Source organism: Chiloscyllium plagiosum, chromosome 12, assembly GCF_004010195.1.
Source record: "Chiloscyllium plagiosum isolate BGI_BamShark_2017 chromosome 12, ASM401019v2, whole genome shotgun sequence".
Taxonomy (NCBI): domain Eukaryota; kingdom Metazoa; phylum Chordata; class Chondrichthyes; order Orectolobiformes; family Hemiscylliidae; genus Chiloscyllium; species Chiloscyllium plagiosum.
The window spans coordinates 39,140,152-39,164,849 of NC_057721.1; the positions used below are offsets into that span (position 1 = coordinate 39,140,152).

The 24,698-nt window shown below is 38.8% G+C and overlaps 1 protein-coding gene across 2 annotated transcripts in view; it reads left to right on the forward strand.

Annotated features, from left to right (window-relative positions):
* usp9 (ubiquitin specific peptidase 9) overlaps positions 1–24,698 on the forward strand; it is a 272,043-nt gene that overhangs the window by 11,870 nt on the left and 235,475 nt on the right. For both annotated transcript variants that reach the window (XM_043700849.1, XM_043700850.1), the window contains exon 2: positions 24,277–24,530. In XM_043700849.1, the coding sequence (XP_043556784.1) occupies positions 24,435–24,530 (96 nt within the window). In that variant the 5' untranslated portion in view covers positions 24,277–24,434. The remainder of the gene's footprint in view (positions 1–24,276; positions 24,531–24,698) is intronic.

Consider the following 24,698-nt stretch of genomic DNA (forward strand, 5'->3'; position numbering starts at 1 on the left):
GGTTGTAATATGAGTAGGAAATTTTGTCTTGCAACTGTACAAGGTGCTGGTGAGACCATACCTGGAGTACTGAGAGCAGTTTTAATCCCCTAATTAAAAGATATCATTTCCTTGCAGGTAGTTCAGAGCAGGTTTGCTGGGATGATCCATGGTAAGGAGGGATTATCTTAAACCAAGGTTTAACAGTTTGAGACTCCACTTGGTGGGGTTTCGAAGGATGAGAAGTGATCTCATTGCAACATAGAGGATTCTTAATGGGCTTGATGGGATATCTTTCCTTGTGGGAGTCTAGGTCCAGAGGACATAGTTTCAGTGAATAGGTGCCACTTCTTTTAAGACTGAGATGAGGAATTTGAGGGTTGAGAAACTTTGGAGCGCCTTGCCACAGAGTTATGGCTGCAAATTCCTTGTTTATGTTTAAGACTGAGAGTTTCTTGATCAATAGTGGAATAAAGGGTTATAGGGTAAGGGCAGAAATGTGGATGTGAGGAATATTGAATGGAAGAGTCGGCTTGAGGGGCTCAAAAGCCTACCAATGCTCCTATTACTTGTGGACATTTCTATAAAGACACCTTCTGTCATTTCAGTGATTGAGAGTAGGTTGGACAGGTAATTGGCTGGACTGGTTTTATCCAATATGTTGTGATTGTAAGTTTAACTCTGTTATAATTCAAGTATTTGATTTAATTCTGAAGAAATTTAAGCTTTGAAACTATGAAATGGAGGTTTCATGCAGGCTTGAGAAAACGTGGCATTGACATTTGAAAATATATTTGTATGCCATCATTTATTTTTGGAAATTTATACCAAGAAGGAGCTCATTCAACACAACAGTCTTTGTCCTCAAATGAGCAACTCACTGTCATTGTCACTTTCATGCTGTTGGCCTGTACCCTTCCAGGTTTGGGGCACTTTGACTATTTTTAATTATTTAAATATTGAGTTTGTCCATGATTAAACAATCATACATTAGCTATTTGAGCCTAGTTATATAGCTGCTACAGGATTACAAAGTTTTCTGACAAACCTTAAACAGCTGTATTGTAATGTTAAAAGATTAAATGGGAATATCTCTCTGGACATGAATGTAATACTAAAAGATTAAACTGCACTGCCTTTAGGTGGGGATAACCATCATGAAAGAATGTGGATGACTATCCATTGTAATTTACACTTCATTGAGATAGTCTTTTGTTATTACTCCCCTACTATTGTCAAGTTAAACTATATTTCAGTCTCTTCCATCTAGAAATGCTCTCTGGCCAGAGGTATGTCGCACCTGTATTGTCCTGAGGAATCAGTGAGTTAGGAAATCATCTGCATAACGATGCCCCAGGATTAGGATATTAGCATTTGCATCATCTTTGAGGATGATCTCAGCCTGCCATTCTACCTGGGGTAACATGGGGCTTGTCTAGAGTGGCATGTGATTGTGGGCAAGTGGCTAGAGCATCTGTAGGCATGGCCAACTGATATGTATAAAGGGGATGTGTTTTTTTTGTTCAGGGCCTCACTTTGACCTGACTTCACTTGCCTACGGAGAGGGCCAAAAGGGGTCACCTAGCTTGTACAAGCTTTAATAAACTTTAACTGTTTGCAGAAGTTGTGTGCGTATTGCATCTTCTGCCCGAAATCTCCAGGGAAAAAAAAACCTAACTACAGTTTAGGATAAATAGTTGTGAATTTGTACGCAGTATGTACTATTTTAACTGCAGTTAGCAATGGATTAATTTAAAATAGAAGATGTAGTGATACCACGATCAACCTGTAATACCACATAATTATGCAGTCTTTATCCTTGGTGTGTTTGCTATTTATGATGTCACTGGAGTAGTACTTTTGTGATGTCAGCCCATGGAGTTCTTCACAAAATGTCTGTTCCCAGCCTGCATCTAATGAGTAGCTTTAAGTATGAAACAGAAACAAGAAACAATTCTGGAATGGGTACAAATTACTTTCCTTGTAATTTTTGAGTTGATATCCCATTTAATAGAATGCATTAAATAAGTTGAGATAATTGGCTGAATTTGTTTTGAAGACTGGGTTATGTTATTACCTGGATTAGTCTTTGTTCTTGTTGGAAGTGACATGCCACTGAAAGATTTGTCCTCTAATATGGCCCATTTTAACACATTGGTGTTAAAGATCGTGCACCTGAGACTTATGACTTGGACCAAAACTGCATTAGTTGTCTTTTTTCCCCCCAAGTGCTTGTTAATTAGTAGGTCAGAATGTCTTTTCTTGGGTGAGCTGTATGGTCTGGTCATACAACCAGAGTTGTAACCAAGTTTTATTTGTGTTCTTAAGTCTGTCAAAAAACTTTTTAAAAAAGTAGAAAGTCCTCTTACTCTTCAATTTCTGCAAATCTGATTGGAATTAAAATAGAAGCAAGGAAGTTGAAGAAGCCTTACTTTTTATTTTACATTTCTTGAGTGAATAATCATGACCCTTGGCTGAAGGCCTGTTGCCATTAGATGAAGTTTATCATCTTTATAAATACAAATTTTCTGGTATTAGTGACCGATTAATCAATTTTAAATTTAATTGCTTCCACGTTACAAGAACCACTTTGAATCATTCACGATCTATTTCCAAGTCTTTGGAACCAGTGGAATATCTGAAATCATTGTGAGCTATAAATTTAGATGCAAAATGGCGTTTCTTCAGTTGTAAATATGGAAAAATTGAATTAATTCCTGAATGTAATATTAACTATTCAGGAAGACTTTTCAAGTAATGAAGAAAATTTGATGTTGCAGAACAATCAAGTACTCTCATCAGCAGATTTCTTTGACAGAATTTTTGTCATGTTTCTCGGCTTTTGCTGACAATATACTTGTTTGTGAGAGAAACATACCACCTTTGGCAAAAACTGTAACACATTCCAGTATTCAGTGCAGTTAATACTTGTAGTACATGAACTGATGTTGAACTTGTATGTGGTGGTAAGTAGTCATAGAAATGTACAGCACAGAAAAAGACCCTTTCGTCCAACTTGTCAATGCAGAACTGATATCCCATCCCAATCCAGTCCCACCTGCCAGTATCTGGTCCATATCCCTAAAAACCCTTTCTATTCACATATCCATCCAGATGCCTTTTAAATGTTGCAATTGTACGAGCATCCACTATTCCTCTGGCAGCCCATTCCACATACGCACCATCCTCTGCATGAAAAAGTTGCCCCTTGGGACTCATTTATAGTTTTCTCCTCTCACCCTAAACCTCCAGTTGTGGACTCACCACCCCAGGGAAAAGACCTGGCCTATTTATCTTATCCATGCCCTTCATGATTTTATAAACTTCTATGAGGTTGCCCCATAGTCCCTGACTGTCTTTGCTCTAACCTGGTGCGCCCCCCCCCCCAAAACAAAACTGGGGGCACTAACCATGAAACATTTTTGTAGAGTAGCTGCTATCAGGAACTGGCCTGAAACCCTTTATTTAACTCTGAAGTACAAGTGGCATGTTTCACCATTGTATATTTTCACTGATGTAAGCAAACAAACGTCTTCGCCCTGAATGGTTAGTGAGAAAGTAGGGGGTGTTTAATCTATCGCTTATAACACTGGTTGACAAACTTATTGAGTAAGCTCTGTTATAGGTCTGGCAATTCAGTCTTAATTGCAGCCAATCACTGGTGGCTCAGGCAGGAATAAAACATAAGCTGTACTTGATCTTATGCATCATGATTCTTGCCCAAACCTTCCACCATATCATGCTGGAATTCAAAAAAAATTAGTTTGTTCTTAAATTTAAAATTGATAATTTTGTACAAAGGAAGTTACAAGTCAAATGAAAACTTGACAACTTGAGCCCACATCATTAATCTATATATTGACTTTTTATTTTGTTTCTTTGCATGAGGAAACCCAAATGTCTATCCGTATTGCTATGTTTCAGTGCTAATCCATGTTAACATAGGATCATTGGATACAGTGCAGGCAGGCTTTTAGCCCTTCAAGACCACATTGGCTTTCTGAAAGAGCAATTAGTCATAGTTGTATAGCATGGAAACAGACCTTTTGGTCTAACTTGTCTGTGCAACCAGATATTCTAAATTGATCTATTCTGTTTGCTAGCAATTGGCCCATATCCCTCAAAACCCTTGCTATTCATGTACCCATCCACTTGCCATATGAATGTTGTAAATATCACTACTTCCACTGTCATCTCTGGAAGCTTGTTCCATATTCGCACCCTTTACATGAAAAAGTTGGCCCTTAGATCCCTTTTAAATCTTTCCCCTCTTAGCTTAAACCTAGACCCTCTAGTTTTGGACTCCCCTACTCTGGTAATAAAGGTGTGACTATTTACCCTATCCATGCTACTCATGACCTTACTAATCTCTATAAGGTCAGCCTCTGACGCTGCAAGGATAAAAGCACCAGCCTATTCCGCCTCTTCCTGTAGCTCAAACTATCCAATCCCACTACATCCTTTCAAGTTTAACAAAATGTTTCCTACAGCAGGGAGAACAGCATTGAATGCAATATTAAGCTAGTTCCACTCCTGTCCTTGTAATGCTGTAAATGTTTTATCTTCAGGTGCCTGTTTGATTCCCTTTTGAAAGCGCAAGTAAATCTGCCATCACCATCCTGTCAGGCAGAGAATTGAAGATCCTGATACATTATGCATTTTTAAAGTTGCTGCTTTTCTTTGGCCAACAGCATTCAATCTGTGCCATTTGGTCTTGACTGCCAAAGTGAACAGTTTCCCTCTAGACTGCTCCAAATAAACTCCTCTCATCCTTTTCTAAAGAGACGGCACCAGCTTCTCAAACCTGTATTTATTGAAATTTATTATTGCTGGATCATCAAGTCTTTTTTGTGCTATCTGAAGCTTTCACACCTTTTCTGAAGTGTGATGCTGAGAATTGGGCACTCAAGTGCCAAATCGGGACTATAATAAAAGCTGACCATAACCACCTTGTTATATTCTGCACTGTTATCCAGTTTCTTAATCTGTCTTGCTACATTCAATAATTGGTCTCTTTGTTGTAGTTTGTATCCTGGCTGCCTCTTCGTGTTCTGAGCAAAAATGTATCACTTCGTATTTATCCTGACTAAATTTCACCTGCTACATCTCTGTGCACCCATCTAACACTGGTGACTTGCCAATTTTAATTTCTGTGTTGCTTTTGGGTTCGACCATACCTCTTCACAGTCCACAAACATTTTGTGTGATTTGTACAACTTTAACTTGAATCCTGCATACTGGAGACGAAATCATTGTATATCAAGAAGAGTGATCGTAGTGCCTATCTGAGGTAATATCTCTTTAGTTCGAAGTACACTGTTTCCTTCACTCAGCAAACTTCATATTCGACTGCTATCTTGCTTTATTCATTTCTCTTCAATTTTGTTCTCTTCAAATTTATCAGGTGCCTTCTGGAAGCTCATAAACATCACGTTAACCACAATGCCATCATGAACCACTGCAGTTTCCTTAAAAACATGATTGAAGTAGACAAAGCTTGTCTTTAACAATGTATGCTGACTTTGTATAACTAATAATCCCTTGTTGCAGTGACTTGATTTTGTCACAGTTTAATTTTCAGAAAAGCTTTCCTACTACCAAGACTAAAGTTGCGCAGTTGTTGGGTTTGTTCTGACTCCTTTTTCAATTGTGTAATTGTCCACCTTTGCTCTCTCTCCTGTCTGTCTGTCTGTTTTCATCTTGCTTCTCTTTCTTTCTTCCCCCCCCAACCCTGTGTATATCTAAAGAATGTTAGACGCGTATGGTGAATTCCTTTTTGCAGTTTTACTTTCCACCCTCAGATGCACCCATCTAACACTGGTGACTTGCCAATTTTAATTGCTTTATAATACTTGCATTAATGTTAATATTTCAGTTCCCTTCTCATTTAATATCCCAAGTACCTTCTTGGTAAGAAAAGGTACTCACTTAATACTTAAGCTCTGTCTTTGCCTTACATTTCCTTTTTTGTTCCAAAGCTTAAACCCTCCTATTACTCATGATAGAATTAGTGTGGAAGCAGGTCATTCGATCCATCGAGTCCACACTGCCCCTTCAAAGAGCATTCCTCTCAGGTCCACCCTCCTGCCCTGTGCCTGGAAGTCTGCATTTCCCATAGCTAATCCACCTAACCCGCACTTCATTAGACTGTGGGAGGAAGCGAGAGCACCTGAAGGCACCCCATGCAGACAAGGGGAGAACATGCAAACTCCACACAGGCAGTCGCCGAGGATGAAATTGAACCCTGATGCGGTGAGGTAGCAATGTGAACCACTGAGCCACCATACCACCCCCTGAGGCAATGTGCCCCACCCTCCATTATTGTTTTTATGCTTATAAAACATTTTTGGATTTTCCTTTGGTTATCAGCTTCAGACTCTTTATATTTTGTACTTTTCAGTTGTTTCCTTTTCTTCTTTGAACTTTAATCTGGGTAATCCAGAAAATAAGGCTTATCTCAATTAAACCTTATAAGTTGAAGAGAGAACCTGGTCAAGGGCAGATTGGGTCAAATTTAAAATTTTGTAATTGTGCTTGCATGATTCCAGGGCAATATGGTCATTAATTTAGCTTTTCATGGTTCTGGACCAGAACTAAACTTCAAGATTGCAGATTTGGCTTTGTAGAAATATGAAGTAAATAAGGATTGTGCAATGCCATTTGTAATTTTAATATTTAAGCCATCTTTTATTTGCAACTTGGCAGATTTTTTTTTTAAGTAAAAAGGCATAATTACCATTGTTTCACCTTTTGCTTTCCTTAGGAAGTATAGATATGTTGGGAAAGCACATGACAATCAGGAAAGTGGATTGGGTGTTCCCCGTCATTAGAATTATGAAGGAATGTTTGTTCTTGATCTCAGCTGAATTGGACATGTCTATAATGTTGTTTAATGATATTTCCCTCCAGTTTAAAGTGGGAATAATTTTTTCAGTTCATATTTTACTTGAACTGGAAGAATTTTTCAGTATGCAAAGAAACAAAATAAAAAGTCAAGATGTAGATTAATGATGTGGGCTCAAGTTGTCAAGTTTTCATTTGACTTGTAACTTTTTTCATTTCACTTTCATTTGTATAAAATTAGCAATTTTAAATTTAAGAACAAACTAATTTTTTAGAATTCCAGCATGATGTGGTGGAAGTTTTAGGCAGGAATCATGATGCACAAGATTAAGTACAGCTGACATTTGCTGATGTTTGAATGTAGCACTGATAGGCATAAACTATTTAGGAACTTAAGACAGCATAATTCAGAAAAGAGTCTCACTTGAGATATTGACTAGTTGAAAATGAGCACGGTTTAGATATTTAAAAAGGTCACTTTTTATGTAAAACCTATGGTGCAATTTTCATGCAGTTAATGGCTTGAATTATCCTCTGTGCTATGAATTTTGACTCTGAAGTTATTTTGAAGAAACTTGTTTGTAATTGATGAAACACAAGAAAACTGAAATTTTTTCAGAGGAGAGAGGTTTTAAAAAAGACATGAGGGGCAAAAGTCTGAGTGTGGTTTGTATGTGGAATGAAGAAGTGGTTACAATTGCAATGTCCAAAAGACATTTGGATAAGTACATGAATAGGAAAGGTTTGGAGGGGTATGGGCCAGGAGCAGATAGATGGGACCAGTTTAGTTTGGGGTTATGTTTGGTGTGGACGAGTTGAATGTAAGGGTCTGGTTCTGTGCTCTATGACCGTAAGTACTTGCCCCCCAGCTTTCATGTAATAGAATCATAGCCTACATTCTTGAGGTCATAGGTGGACCTCTGTAAACTGGACAATTTAATCCTGGGTTTCTGACTCTTACTGGTGATCAGTTGTGATCAGTTGTTTAAAGTTATTTTGTGTAATGTAACTTCGGTGATATACTTGTGAATCTGTTTTTGTCATTACACAATAACTAACTGTTACAGTCATGAAAGGAAGTTACGTTGGTGCCACAAAAAATCTCGAGGAAAATTAGTCAATTCAGGTGTGTTGTTAGATGACTGACACTAGAGTGATTGTAGCCAACTACATGTGAGAGGATGGTGCAAGTTTGAGTATGACGTAGCATGATATCAAATTTTCTAGTAGGAAAAGCCACAACCTGGTGTATGTGGTATAATTTTCATTGTTACTTTAGCATTTACAAGCTAGGATATTTAATTATCCAAGTTTTGAGTGGGTTAGAATTCGTACAGGAAATAGATGTGATCTTAAAGTTTAAGTTTCGAAGCTGCCTTGCTGTCTAATAAACCTGCAAACACAGATTAGCTAATTCATTTAATAAATATCATGGCCGTATATGTGATTCTGTTCAATTGTCGGTCAATCTTTTTCCTATTTGCTTGATCCTCTTTAAGCGTGGGCTAAAATACAGATTTAACATAATATTGGTGAGTGTTTGCTTGCGCAAACTATTCCAGGATGGGTGATCTTTATCACCGCTCCTATTAGTTTGCAAATTACTTTCAAAGTCATAAGTTACAGTTGAACTATTTTCCTCAATTTCTTAGCTGTTTGAATTAAATTCTACAAGCATATCAGGACATTGTTACTGTGGAGAAAATGACCTAGATTCTGCTTCCAGGTGAAAAATATTGAGATTTATAAATCCCGCATGACAGGAAATAGAGCATTTTTGAACCTCATTTCAGAGACTTTTTGTCTGAAATACTGTTGATCCATCTACGTCCTGACTGTGCTCCCGCCAAATATCTAACTGCAACCTTGCACACTGCCTTTCTGGATTTTAAATGGGTGAGAAATGCATTTCTACACAAAGTCAAGGTTGTTTGCAAATTTCAGCAAAAATTGAAACTGCCAAAAATACCAATACTAAAATAAAAGTGTACTTTGATAACTTGGCTATCAAAATTTGTCTCCGGTTGTATTGTTACAGGTTAAAGCATCCTTCTTTGCTCAACAGTCCCTTTCTCTGATTTACTGTGTCCACAATCTATCTATCTTTGTCAACTATCTGCATATCACCTTGTAACCCTAATACAGTTTGTCAGATTTATTCTCCAAGTTCAACGTAATTGAAGTTGCTGGTGTTAATTCAGAATTCCAGTTGGAGATCATTGAGTTGGAGCATCAATTTCTTTACATCTGACTTGCTTTTTTTGTGTAGTACCTGAAGTAAAAGCATTTAGTGCATTCGGAGCTTGTGCATTGCAAAATTTTCAGTAATATTTTGTTTACTCCATTCTGTTTCAAAAACATTGTCTGCACTTTTCAGAATTATTTGTTTGTATTCCATACTTGGAGAGAAATGGGAGGATAAAATTTCCAAAGCTTTATATTGTTAGGATTTATTATAATTGATTTTTAAAATTTTATGTGGAAACCCCAGGGAAACAGATCATCTTCAAAGGCACGGACTATCCAAATTACTTTTCTCTGAACTTGAAATTTTGACCTTCATTTTCTTCATTTGTAAAAGCCAGTTAGCTGCCTTGAGAGACTTAGTTCTGTTGGCACATGTCTGATACTATTTGGTCTAGCTTATATTCAAATAGTTATAATTTTTAATTAAACTTCCATGTGTTAACTTCTAAAGTATATCAAGCTGAGACTTGAAGTTTTGGTCATTCCAATTTGAACTGCTTTAATAAAAGTAATTAGAATTAATGCTTAAGTTAACCAATGCTAAATAGTGTTTGTGCATGAGCATATTTGGGTTTGTCAATAGGGGTGAATAGAGACAATGATTTGTAACTAGAAACAAAACATAAACCATTGAATTTTAAATAACAAAACTTGTGATGCCAGAGCAGAGACTGCCACCCTGATGGCAAGTCTTAGCAGGTCTTTTGGTCTACATTGTAGACAGATCCTTGGAATCTGTTTAGAATAGGATCCCACATCTTATTTCAGTCAAATTCCAGGCAACTTTAATCCCATTAGTTGTGAATTCCACTCCACCCTTCCATCCCAATTCTAAATACTAGGTACCATTGCATATCATGTTCTTCTTGTACATTTCATTAAATTTTGTTCCGTCTTCAATTTCAAAAGTAGGGGAAGTTGCGTACATTTTCACAGGAAAAACTCTAGTTCTGGAGCTATATTACTTAGTTGCTGGTCAATATGAGATTAGCGTACACTTGGAATTTGCTATTTAGGTAGCCTGAATCATTGGCTCCCATTAGCCTGATAATGGTGCATACACTGGATTAGTATTTGCTGTCCAAATAATGACAAGGCCAGTAGCACTCATGGTTCTTTATACAAATATCACAAAAACCTCTGAGGGCAGCTGAATGGTTAAATGATAGATTTGATAATTTGTTGTTTTGTAACTTCTAACATTTTCAAGAACCACCTTGCTGTTTGGAGGCCTATCTGAATATATTGAATGGATGACACCATGTACAAATTGCTGCACTGAGACTATAAGATATAATAGCAGAATTAGGCCGTTGGTCCATCAAGGTGGTAAAAACAATGACTATAGATGCTGGAAACCAGATTCTGGAATAGTGGTGCTGGAAGAGCACAGCAGTTCAGGCAGCATCCAAGGAGCTTCGAAATCGACGTTTCGGGCAAAAGTCCTTCATCAGAAGGGCTTTTGCCCGAAACGTCGATTTCGAAGCTCCTTGGATGCTGCCTGAACTGCTGTGCTCTTCCAGCACCACTATTCCAGACGTTGGTCCATCAAGTCTGGTCAGCCATTTGATCATGGCTGACCAGATTCAAGAATCCATCTATCTCTTTCTCAAATACCCTCAATGACGCGACCTCCGTGGCCTTACTTGGCAATGAATTAGACGGATTCACCACCCTCTCGCTTAAAAAAAATTACCCCCTTATCTCAATTCTAAGGGGTCCTGCCTTCACTTTGAGGTTATGCCCTTGGATCCTTGCCTTTTATTACGAGTTGGCAATATCATCTCCAAAAGCATTCTGTCGAGGCTCCTCAGTATTTTCAAGTTCCTCACTCTTGATCTAATCTTTGTTTTTTCACTCATTGTCACTGATTTGACATTTGATTCAATTTTGATTTTGGTCAGTTGTTGAACTGTTAATTCTACCAAAGGATTCTGATTTTTTTTGTGACAAATGTTTCCTGTGTTCATTCTGATCGCAGATGTCCTCAAGGACACTGTACAATTTCTATTTTAGCTGCATTTGCTGCAACTGGAAGAGGCACACTACCCATGTGCAGTTGCAAGATCTGTAATGTCACTGCTAGTGACTCCACAGATTATTGCTTGTATAAAAGAATATTGAAATTATCATGCAGAAATTAGTTTATTAAGACTTGAAGGTACATTAAAATAGAAGTTTCATTTATTGAAGTGTTCTGATTTTGTGTAGATGTGAATGGAACAGAGAAGGGGTGGCACGCAGGTAATGGGAGTGGGATGAGCAGGGCAAATGTGTGTGAAAGCATTCAACACACGTCTTGTTGGGTGAAAAAAGTACTGAGAGCCATTGAAAGAACAAATTACTGGAATCATTGTGTCCATGGTGTGTGTATTCGAGCTGAATTCAGAGTTTTTTTTTAAAAAGCAATAATTAATGGCTTTGATTGCATGGCAAGTTTTCCTACACAAAAAAAAATTGCTACCTACTAAAACGGAGATTCATTTTTAAGAAGAAAGAAGCCAAGAATATCAAGAAGAAATAATGTTCCACAGGAATATTCATTCACCAAATAACCTTGTCAGGTTTACAGAAAGAGAAATCCAGAGTTTTGATTTTCTTGAGCCAGGTTTCTCAATCTGAGTCATGAACCTCAGTGGGGTGGTGAGTTGAGCAACAGCTGATACTGAGTTTTGAGTGTTAACAGCTGATAGGCTGTTTTAAATCTTGAGTTTATAGCAGGCCTGGCCAAACTAACTGATCTTTTGAAGTTTGATTTGTGACCTCAAAAAACCTTAGAGCGCATGGATTTTTAGTAATCCTAGAATATTAAAATACTTCATTCTGCCATGGTCTCTGAGCATTTCCTCCATTTTCTCAGTTCTCTGGGGTCAGGGCAATTTTCAATAGGCTCATGTTGAGTGAGTTTGGGAAGCATTGAGTTGCAGTTAAGTCATCTTGAGTTGAAACAAGAGGATATGTCTCATGAATATTTGAGTTTCTTCTGAGCAACCTTTTGTTTTAAAAAAAAAGAGAATTTAGCTCTGGTTGAATCTAACAGATTCATTTAGAGACCACCAGTAATTTATAGTGACTGGTGATTCCCTTAGTGACACAGCTATTTCTAAGTGTATTTTTTTCGTCAACTGAAACACATTGTAACAGTTTGCGGAAATGGGTAGCTTGTCAAACTAAAACTCGGTCTGCCTTGATCTTTTGAAAATTGGGGAAATGTGGTCACTTATCAAAAAGCTTGTAATAATAATTTGTTTGAGGCATAATATAAAAATGAAATGGTGACAAGAAGGGAAGGGGATGCTTGATGTTATGCAGTTTGGGCCCTGATGATTTGTTGGAAAGCAAGGGGGTGTTCTCTGAGCACTCGCATGCAGCTATGAGACCCTGCCCACTCCCAAAGCTGCTACATCTTAGCAATGCACAATTCTAACCTTTGTTCACCATCTAAGATTCCAAACATCCTTCCATATAACAATGCCAGGAGCTTTTAGCCTTTATTCTTTGAACCTTGGATAGTAGCTCGTTACAAATGTCTTTTTTTTGACAAATCTATGTACTTTTAATAATTAATCATAACAAATATTTGGAAAGTGGCAGTGTCAACCAGAATCCTCAGATGTTTCATTGCCTGTGCACGTGGGAAGAGTTGAACACTGGCTGTGTTCCTGCACTAATGTTCCAGTGGCCTGGGCAACTCCGGAGAATTCAGTTCAAATCCCATTGCACCTAGTGGAATTTAAATTCAATGAATAAGATTGGAATTTAAGATATTGCTCTGTAGTGATTGTTTTGAAAATTGAGGATTTGAACTATAAGGAGAGGTTGAATAGGTGAGGGCTGTTTCCCTGGAGTGTCGGAGGCTGAAGAGTGACCTTATAGAGGTTTATAAAATCATGAGGGGCATGGGTAGGATAAACAGACAAAGTCTTTTCCTTGGGGTGGGGGACTCCAGAGATCGAGGGCATAGGTTTAAGGTGGGAGGGAAAGATATAAGGCAACTTTTTCACGCAGTGGTATGTGGATGGAATGAGTTGCCAGAGAAAGTAGTGGAGGCTAGTACAATTGCAACATTTGAAAGGCATCCTGGATGGGTGTATGAATAAGAAGGGTTTGGAGGGATATGGGCCGGGTGCTGGCAGCTGGGACGAGATTAGGTTGGGATACCTGGTTGGCATGGACGCATTGGACCGAAGGGTCTGTTTCTGTGCTGTATATCTCTGTGACTCAATGATGTAACTACCAAATTATTGTAAAAGCCCATCTGATTCCATTGTCATTTTTCTTTCCTGAAGTGGCTTCTGTGTGACTCCAGACTGTCCACATGTATTTGGTTGACTCTTCACTGCTGTCTAAAGTAGCCAAGCAAGCTACTCTGTTGTAGCAAATCTCCATGTATCAGAAACAATGCAATTAATCATGCAAACTCCTTACTAACCTCTTTGAACCATGCTTGAACTGTACTGCAAATTACTCAAGGTTCAACCTAACTATCTGTTTGTATAATGTCTCAGGCTCATTTCAGCCCAATTTCGAATCTTTGCAAATTGGGTGTCTTGAATCTAGATCCTGTTCTACTGGGTTGATAGCTTTGTGCTGTAGTTGAACCCCCCCCTGCTGGTAAATCAATTATTGTTTATGTTGAATACTTCTTGCAAGAAGCAATGAGGGCAGTAAAGGTGCGGAATTATATGCTGAACATCAGTGTACATCAAGTGACTTGATCATGCCAGAACCGTTGAGCTGACCAACTTTTGAAAGCTACAGTATGTCATACTGAGCTTAAGGCAGTTGGTTGGAAAACCAACAGGAGAGAAATATCCACTTGACTTCATTCTAACTAACCTATCTGACATGTAAAGATGCCCTCCCTTATGTTGTATGAAATGGTGATTGTTAAAAGGGATAAATTTAGAACCGGTCTGGCAGTTGTTGTAGATGAAAATTTTTGACCACAATTGTAAGCTCATCACTTCGATTATTCGTCACACTTTTAGCAGTAATCCAGGAGTACAGAGGATCATGCTAAGAACAAAGTCACGTGGTCTTGGCCATATTTGTATGTCAGATTTGCTTCTTGAAAAATTAGATCTCAACCTGAAGTTGCAACACTTTTCTACATGTACATGAACCAGCAAAGCAGTATGTACACAGCTAAGTGATTACACAATCTCAAGAAGCACCGCAAATCTATCACAGCTAGTCAAAAGTGGGATTGTCTTGTGGGCATTACTGACTGTGATGTAAGATTCTGTTTAAGTGAAGAACTGGTCCTTTTGTTCAGGGAGATCTCTTGACACTGCTCTGCAAGCATTGCAAGGAGTGTTAAGGGCTCCTCTAGAGCTTGTAGTGGAGAAGTTTTTTGGCTTTCACAGAAGTTAGTGTATTGTAGTTACATCAAGTGCATAAGAATCTCGAAAAAGAACCTAACAAAAAGTAGATGACAAATTTTCCATTGAATTTTCACAGGCTGTGCTAAATTATGTTTCTGAAGTGATGGAGTTGAAAATATGAAGTAAGGTTAAGCTATGGTCAGGTGCTATGATAGTTGGTATTTGCCTGCACGGGTGGCTAAGCATTATTTGCAGAGAGAATATTTCATATTCCCCATTAGTTCTGTGGTTATGACACTTTGGTCTGTTTTGGCAACAAAACAACTGCTTTCCCTCCTCCTTTGAGTTATCTTCAGCTGAGAAATCAATCTAATGTTTTTGTTTCTCCAAATTCTCCTCATCCACAACCTCTTTTATATAGATTAAAACTTAAAATGGCTGTTATCCCAAGTGGGTTATCATGCTTCCATATCAGGTGTTGGACTGGCCTTAGCATGTAATGCAGACTCATTAACTTGTTCAACTGCTTCAGTTGTTACTTTGGCTCACATTGAGAGGTTTCATACCTGTGGTGAGCTAACAGCTATTCACTCTTGAATGGGAGATTATTATCATGGAGTTTCTGCTTATCTTTGGGAATGTTCATTGGATTGCAAAAGGTCTCTTGTGATTTCTCATTGAAGTGAATATGGTCTCGTCCTTGTATCAGTGAGGGAATCGTGTGAACACTGGCAACCATTTTATAAGATTTTGTCCATTTTAAAGACATAAGCAAAATAAAATATTTTAATTATGCAGCTGTAATAATGCTATATTTGCCTGAATGAGTGCAGCTCCAACAGTGATACGACAGGCAAAACAACCCACTTAATTTCTATCCAACTGATAGCTTAAGCATTTATGTTATCCACACTAGACGTTGGTGGCAGTATGTGCTATCTGCAGAATATACTGGAGGCTCCATCAATAGCACCACGTGGACACTCAACATCTGCAATTTGACACATCAATGTGATCGCCTTTCCTTCACTGTTCGCAGGGATCTCCTGTCTCATGGTCATGACACTGCTTGCATTTCTGAGATCTCTTAACCTTATTTCTGCTCAGTCACGACCATTAATCCGAGGTTCTTATGTATCCCAGAAGGCTTGTTTTCCACAATGCTTACAAAATTGTGGATTCATCTGATTTCCTGGAACCCTGTCAAACTATTACAGTGCTTGTGGGTCAAGCTCTGTGGTCAAGCTCTGTCTCCCATGCTGCTAGATGACATGAGGGTTTTGTGGTATTTAATCAGTGGTCTCGGATCACCTAATGAAAGTATCTGTTTATACCAGAGAGTGACAATATTACAAAACCATTGTTGTGGTTCTGTTCGCTGAGCTGGGAGTTTGTGTTGCAGACGTTTCGTCCCCTATCCCCTTTCATCCTCAGTGCTCAGCCTCCTGTGAAGCGCTTCTGTGATGTTTCCTCTGGCATTTATAGTGATTTGTACCTGCCGCTTCCGGTTGTCAGTTCCAGCTGTCCGCTGCAGTGGCCGGTATATTGGGTCCAGGTCGATGTGCTTTTGTACACTACATTGGCTTTGCTCATGCTGGGTATCGGGTCCTTCGTCCTGGTGAGTTGTTGTCTGAGAGTGGCTGTTGGTTTGTGTGCTGTTATGAGTCCTAGTGGTCGCAGTAGTCTGGCTGTCAGTTCAGAAATGTTTTTGATTGTATGGTAGTGTGGCTAGTCCTTTAGGTTGTGGCATGTCCTCATTCCGTTGTCTTTCCCTTAGGCATCTGTTGATGAAATTGCGGGGGTATCTGTTTGTGGCGAATACATTGTGTTGTTCTTCCTCTTTTTGCAGTTCTGGTGTACTGCAGTGTGTTGTGGCCCTTTTGAACAGTGTCTTGATGCAACTTGATACTATAAATGCCGGAGGAAACATCACAGAAGCGCTTCACGGGAGGCTCCCAAGCACTGAGGATGTCACCTAGACAGGGGACGAAACATCTGCAACACAAACTCCCAGCTCGGCAAACAGAACCACAACAACGAGCACCCGTGCTACAAATCTTCTCCCAAACTTACAAAACCATTTTAAAAACGAAAGCCCACATAAAATTTTGAAAATGCTCAGGTCTGGCAGCATCAGTGAGAGTAACAGATTTAATGTTTCAGGTCAAGGGAGTTCAGCTCATTTTAAAATCATTTCTGTAAAACAAAATCTAGCCGTTGATCAGTGTAAGTGTATTGTGCTATCAGTACAATACACTTTATAAATAGTTGCAGTTGGAAGAATTCAACTGGAACAAACTAAATCCAAATTTCATAACAGCTTTGGCAACCGGTTTGAAACATTAAAGGATCAACCAGCATAGCATACGTTTCACAATTTCTAACTGGAATTTTTATTTTATGTTGCATAGTGGTGATTAAGCCATGAGCTTTAGCACAATGTGAATTGTGTTGAATAGATTTTTAGGTCTGATATTTTTAATGTAGTTAATAATTGAGAATAGATACAAAATCAGAAATTGCTGGAAGTATTCAGCAGCATCTATGACGCGAAAGCAGAGTTAATGTTTCAGGCTCACTTTCTGGAAATTTGATTTCCAGAATCCATAGTTCTTCTTTGAATTGAGAATTTGATGTTTTGTGTGTTTGTTGCATTTTAAAAAAAAGCTGCAATATTTATAGATAATTGTTCAAAATATCTACATATCTCCCAAATTAAATTTCAAATATTCAGTTATTATTCATTTCCATACTAATCTAGAGGCTTCAAGTTTTATGTTCTGGATTGAAATATGTTCCTTACAATTTAATGTTTGTAGCTGCAGTCTTAAAATAACCAGCTGATTTGCCAACAGTAAAATTGTTTAATTTTGTTGATAGGCTGTAAGGACTTGATTTATTCAATCCATTGGAGTAAGGGAGAAGCATTTAGTGAAGTTACAAATTTTGCCAATAACCTGTTTGAATGTAAATTGTATCAAAAAACTAAAATGACATCTTTAATTGACAAATTGTAATATCAGAGCTAAAAATGTGTTGCTGGAAAAGCACAGCAGGTCAGGCAGCATCCAGGGGACAGAAGAATCGACGTTTCGGGCATAAGCCCTTCTTCAGGAAGGGCTTTTCCAGCAACACATTTTCAGCTCTGATCTCCAGCATCTGCAGACCTCACTTTCTCCTCAAATTGTAATATCAGTAAATTTGGCACAGCAATAAGTTGTTTATACTTAATAGATGGAGATGGATGTTTCTTTGTGCTCAGTTGGTGGGAGAGAGTTTTTACAGTTTGTTTTTTGTGTGGGCAAATATATTTATCTCTGGCTTTGTTGGAAATGAAGTTCAAATTAGTGCATCGACATAGGTGATTGGAGGGCAGCAGGGGTTAGAGGGTTAGCTGTCAATGGAAAGCTGTGGAGTCCTTACTGCCAGATCAGCTTAGTTACCAACTGCATTCCTTTCACTCATTATGGAGGGTAAAGCGATTGACCTCCTTTTGCTCATTATGGAGAGTAATTGTGTTCAGTGTGGTTGAAGGTTTGGTCTGCTTAATGAGCACAGGGTTGAAGTTGTTTTTCATGAGATATGGGTGCATTAGGTAGGATAGCATTTGCTGTCCATGCCGAATTGTCCTTGATTGTCTTGCTCAGTTATTTCAGATGATGTTTAAAAGTCCCATGCACTGTTGTGTAGTCATGTGTAGTTGATCAGATGAGAGTGGCAAATTTTTCGCAAAAAGACATTTGTGAATCAAATGGGTATTACGATTGCTCATTTACTGGTCACTATTACTGAGGCTAGTTTTTTTTTTAAATTTTAGATTTATTTTTTAAATTTAAATTCAAAGTTATTATGGTGGGATTTGAGCCTATGAGTCCAGAGTATTGTCTTGGGTCTCTGAAATATTCATCCAGTGACATGACCAAAATGTTGCTGTCTCCCCTTGCTATCTGTCCTTTGAGATTCTTAATTTGACTTGTGTCAAAATATTTAATGCTTTGTGTGTTTTATACCATAGAAATTTGTCATGTTCATGTACCCTTGAAAGTGACTTCTTCTGTCTTTGGGTACTGTGAATGCTCTGACCCTGCTAAGGTTGTGTGGGATGGGTGGCATTTAATACTGGGCTGCATGTGTACATTGTGCAGGATTTTGTTTTCTCTGATGGCACATAAAGAAAGTTGGCTTTGTGTTTGCCCAAATCATTGTCCTCTGAGGTTTGGGATGTACAAGTATTGATGCTGGACCTAGTAACTTAGTTGGGGTGGGTGAGTTTGCTGGTTTGAACCATCTCTCTGGAACGTGTTCAGTGCTGTGAAACTTTTCCACTTCACTGGGAAAGGTTTAACTTGACTACATATTTATTTGTTGACGAGCGTGTAGTTTGCAGTGCCTATATTTTTCTGCTGAGAACTTTTTTTGGCCGTTCCTTTGTTATCTCAAGAAATGACTGCTATAAACTGTCTTGGCCAACTCCCTTCTTCCATTCTGTGTAAACCTGAGATCAAACCAAACTCTGCTGCTTGTATCTCAACTCTCCAAGTCTCATTCACCTAATGTCCCTGTGAATTGTTACAATTGAAGTTTTTCTAACATTGAGTTATGTCTGTCTTGAATTTAGTATATACAGTACATGTGCTCCATAAAGAGAATGTAAAGTGACTGGTCAAGATTTAAAGCAAGGTTCAGATTGTTTTCCAGGCAACAAAGTGCAATATATTAACATTTGGCAATAATGGCAGCAGCATTAGTAAGTATAATGATTAGAGCCACAGTCTCCCAAGATCTGGGCAGGTGTTGAAAATGTTGGCTTGTTATGATTTAAGCTTTGAATTGTCCGTTGACTTGGCATGAGTGTTGGTATCTCAATGGTAGTTAATCAGTATTTCTACCTGGGGTATAGGGCTTGTGTTCGCATTGCCATGGCAATGTGATTTGAGCGAAGCCTTTCCAAGAAGCTTTTGAAGTTGGCCTGGCAGCATCTCTGGGAGAAAAAGGAATAGGCCAAACTTTTGTTTCATAGCAGGAATGTTTGAAAGCTTGCATTTAGATTCAAGAGACCAAATTTGCAAAGATTTGAAATTGGGCTGAAAGATTTGCCTAATGTGTGTGCTAGGGAAAATCTCCCAAGTTTTAAAAAAAACTGCTGCGAAAGACTCTTCGAGGGATAAAAATTATTGATCTGGGAGAGGAAGGCATTTGAATTAAAATCTTGTGAGCGATGAATCACTTTGGAGGGAGTTGACCAGAGCTTCGGTGCAACTCATCTATGTTGACAAAGTTTGCCAAACTAAGCTAGTCCTATTGGTCTGTTTGGCCCAGTTTCGTCAAAACCTTTGTTAAAGTACCTATGTAAATGTCTTTTAAATGTTGTAACTTAGATGCATCTACCTTTTCCTCTGGCAGTTCATTGCATCCTGTACGTGGAATAAGTTGCCCGTGAGGTCCCTCTTTAAGTCTTTCTTCTCTCACCTTAAACCTGTGTCCTCTATTTTTGAACTGGCCTATCCTAGTGAAAAGACCATTACTGTGCACTTTATCTATGCCTTTCATGATTTTATACCTCAGCCTCCTATACTCCATGGAATAAAGGTCCCAGCTTATCCAGCCTCTCCTTATAACTCCAATCTTCCAGTCCCAATGACAACCTTGTAAATCTTTTCTGCACCTTTTTCCAATTTAATAAGATCCTCCCTATAGGAGGCAACGAGAACTGTGCACAGTTCTCCAAAAGTAGCCTCACCTATGTCCTGTACAACCTCAGCAGGACATCTCAATTCTTGTACTCAGTGGTGTGAGCAGGGCAATATCCCTGTAATTACTGCAATTTTTACATATATGCTAGTGTTCACCGTCATTTACGTGAGATGTTTTCTTTTATGTTGCTGCAGAGATCTGCTGGCACGTCGTCCTTTCAGATGAGAGGGATGGGGTTGGGAGTGTTGAGAAATAATTGTTATGGATGCAATGGGCATTTAAGTCAAGGCAGATGAGTAAGATCACGCAAGCCAGATGAGAAATATTTTCTAATTTTTCCTTGGATTTCTATTTTGAAGAAGGGAGCTTTTGAATATTTTTAAGGTCGAAGTAGCAAGGCGATGAGAGGTTAGCAAGGATGGATGTGCAGGAATGTGGAGTATTTGGGTCATTTTTTAAGAAAAGATTGACCTCTCCAGTCATGTTATGACTCACATCTGGAGCAGGTGAGACTTTAAACCTTGGCTTCCAGGCTGAGAGGTAGGGACAATACTGTTGCCCTACTTGTCTGACTGGTGGAGCCAGCTGGATGGGCTGACTGATTGCTTCTTGCTCCTGTATTCTTATGTTGTAATTTGACTTTGGGAGCCCAATAGGTTTTGTTATTTTGAAATAAAATTCTGATCAACCTGTTCAGAGATATCTCACATTTCTTGAATAGATAGGGCTTGAACCCAGGCCTCTTTGTTCAGAGATAACGGTCTTGTACAGTGATATTGTCCCTATTAAAATGGGATTTGAGTAGTGAGATGGTTGTTGACAGATTCAAGGGGCAGGTCTTTTTTCTGTGCTGGAGTCTTCTGACAAAACACTCCGGAGGAGGTAAGTCTTGAATTCCGGCCTCCTGGCTTAGTACAGAGATAGTGTTCCCATCTCTATCAATACCATTACCAAATCTGATTTTTGGGGTCAACTTGAGCGATTGAGTGCCCACCTCCAACTCCCAATTTTTATGTTCTTTTATTGTAAATTAAGCTTAAAGGTGGGAAAAGAAAACATCTCACGTAAATGACGGTGAACACTAGCATATATGTAAAGGAAAGATGTGACCCATGTGTAGGGTTTATCCTTCTATGTTGAGATTTGGAGTGAATTTGTTCTGGTAACCAGTATATGTACAATAGCGCCTCGACATACGAACGACCCTGTTCACGAACAAATCGGTTTACGAACAGGATCGTACGTAAAATCTTGCTTCAACGTATGTACGAAATTCAAGGTACGAGCGCCAAAAGCCCGTGTGCGTCAACCTGGTTTTATTGTTCTGCTTTGCTACGCGCTTGTTGAGCGCAAAAGCTCTCGGGCCCTGCATGATCTCATTCAGTTCGTCTTTGGCACGTGCGCTGTGAACAGCCGTCCAAGCGTTCTTAGGCTATCCGAACAATGGGAAAAAATGATTCAGTTCGCGAACTTTTCGGTTTGTGAACTGGGTCCCGGAACGGATTAAGTTCGTAAGTCGAGGCGCTACTGTATTTAGATTAGTCTACATGAGACAGAATCCTCTGAACACATTGACTCTGTGCATGGTCCTCTGAGTTTCTGCAGCAGCAAAACAATTAGTGTGTTACATACAAACCATTTCTGATTCGTGAAAATACCTCTGAACATCAAAGGTTGGAAATCTATCTCTCTCGACAATAATACTTTTTTTCCTGCTAAAGTGGACAAGTTCATATACTCCTCTATTGCACTTCATTAGATCTCCTATTTTCCAAAGAGTCAGTCGTGGAGTAGTTTCAGATACTCCTTATTGCGATTTACAGCCTAATTTCTCCAGAGCAATAAGGCACACAAGCTTCAGAATGTTTTAACTTGTACAGTTAAAACTCACACTCCTCTTTGATTGCTATTTGTCAGCAGTGCCAAGTTATCCCTTTGTAATTGGCTCTCTGGTACAGCATTCCATACAGTTCAAGCATGCCTTAGCAATTTCAGTGTATATCCAATTAAGCCAATCTATCACAACTGCAGAGGGATGGATAGGCTTGTGGTCCACCCCCAGTCCTTCATGATGTTTTCCTAGACTTTATTATCTTGAGGCTTTTCACAATGGATGCAGTATTCGCATAACATTTGCTAGCTGCACCATGTTAACTCCCAACTAATTAGCTACTTGCCTATTACTTCAGAACCTTTGAAGATCTTCATTACAGGAAATAGAAAAGAATATTGAATGTTTGATTAGTTCAAACAAAGTTGTGTGGTTACACTTCATGTTAGAATTCTTTAGCTAACCAGTTGTCTTCATGCAGTCTACTGTCCAGTGTCTGCTACTATGTGTACCTATGATTTAATCCTCCCTGTAATGATATGGGGGCTGCTTTTACTGTCTGAAACTGATTTGAATCTTTTCCTCTAATGCTTGTGGAGATTTTTTTGGATCAAGAACTACTTCGACATCTATATCTATGATTATCTGAAGAATCTTAAAAGCTACTCTTAAAGTTGTAACGGATTAAATAGTTTGAGCAGTAACTCAATGTGAAATGGTCTTATTTATGTAAGCAACTGCAGCTGCACGTTCTATCTCAGCCAGTAACCTTGATTTCATGGAGCTACTATTGTTCTATTTGAGGGCCACATTAAACAAATATTTTCCCAAGCGCTTTAATTACTGTCAGCCATGTCCTGCATTAGCCATCGCAGCTGGTGGCCATTTTATGCTGCTCAATCATGGGCAGCCCTAACAAACTCCAACTGCCTGGTCATTGCTTATCGATTTCACTTAACCTTATCTATATCTCTTAACTGCTCAATATTCCTTTTGCAGCTTTAAGTCGGCTTTAGGACTTATATCACAGATAGCCGTGCTGGAATCTGTCATTCATTATGTCTTGCTAATCTAAAAGAGCCATTCGTCACTCCTTTGTTTCGGTAACCAGACAATCAATATTTTGTATTTCCTGTAATGAATTTAAAAGATCCTGAAGTAATAGGCAAGTATCGAGTTAATTGGCAGTTAATATGGTGCACCTGACAAACGTTACCGTGAATACTGTATCCAATGTGAAAATCTTCAAGAAGAAAGATGAGAGCCTGGAAAAACAATGACGAACTGGAGGTGGACCACAATCCTGACTATCTCTTTGTGGTTCAGTGATATGATTAGCTTAATTAGAAATGTATTAAAATTGCTGAGGCAAGTTTGAACTGTGTAAGGTGCTGTACCAGAGAGCCAATTAGAAAGGACAGCTCAGCACCACTGACCCAAAATGCTCCCTCCTACATTAAGCCTTTACTTTCTGTGGCACCTTAACAAAATGCACTCAACTTATTTTTTTCAACTAAGTTTTGCTTCTTGTAATATCCTCTGATAACTAAAGAAAAGTTCACTTTGCCAGTATCACTCCTTGATTTTACACTCTCTCATTTCTAATAATTTACTATCACTGGGTGATGGTTAGGTTCTCTCTAGTTGGCACTGGTCATTGCCTGGCACTGCTGTGACAGAAATGTTTATTGTCAGCACAAGCCTAAATATATTCTGGTTTTAATGCATTTAGACATGCAATACTTCCGTATCTGAGAAGCTGAATATCCCCATTTCTGACCTTATGATGGATGGAAGAACATTGAACATTGATGAACTAAGGCAGGGTTTTACCTACATGCGGACTAGGCACGAGTTATTTAACATTTAGTTATTGACAAATGTATCTTTCACCACTGGATTGGTGCAGACAAAATCAAGTGGAATTTTCCCATACCACGTGTTGTGGGCCATTAGTTATGTCTCTAGAACTTTAATCTTAAATCAGTAATGGTGTTACTAAATGACTCTTGGTGCTGCGCATTCATATTCTCCACGCAGTGCATTCTTTGCCTTGTTTATTCATGGAGGTTGGACCTCATGGCCACATTATCTCATGCATTGAAAAATACTTAATCTTAGGAGCATGCCACTTGTGTCTCTATTGGCTTTGTTTTTGGGCTTTGTAGTGGCACCTGCCTTTCCACCAGATGAATTTTTAACTTCTGCATGTAAAAATACAATGTTGCTGGTTAGAACACGATAACGGTGGTTGGTTTGTAGTTGATGGTTGAAATGACTTGCATCAATATTTGTGCAATAGTTACCTGTGTTGAAACAATTTGAATTAGACATTAATTTATTTGCTTCTTTCAGGCTGTGCAATGGTCTCTGCAAAACAACCTGGGCTCGAGGTGGTGCTTTTATGTACAGATCTAAATTTGTTTCGCATCTTCGGTGAGGAGGCAGTTTATTTTTCTCTTTCAACAACCACATAGCCAGACAAAATTGCAAAGATCTGTCCAGTGGCGAGTATGACAGCCACGACCCGTGGCTCTCCTGTAGGAGGGAATGACAACCAAGGCCAGGCGCCTGATGGACAGTCTCAGCCTCCTCTCCCACAGAATCAGGTAAGCGTTCAAACTTGAATATTTCACACTTGCTTTTTGTTTGCACTGCAGAATATTATTTTCTCTCACCTTGATGTGCACAATTGAAATCTTGTATTTTCACGTTTTCAGTTTTCAATTTTCAATCTTCATTTCTGAAAAATGTTCTTGTCACAAGTGAGGCCTTTT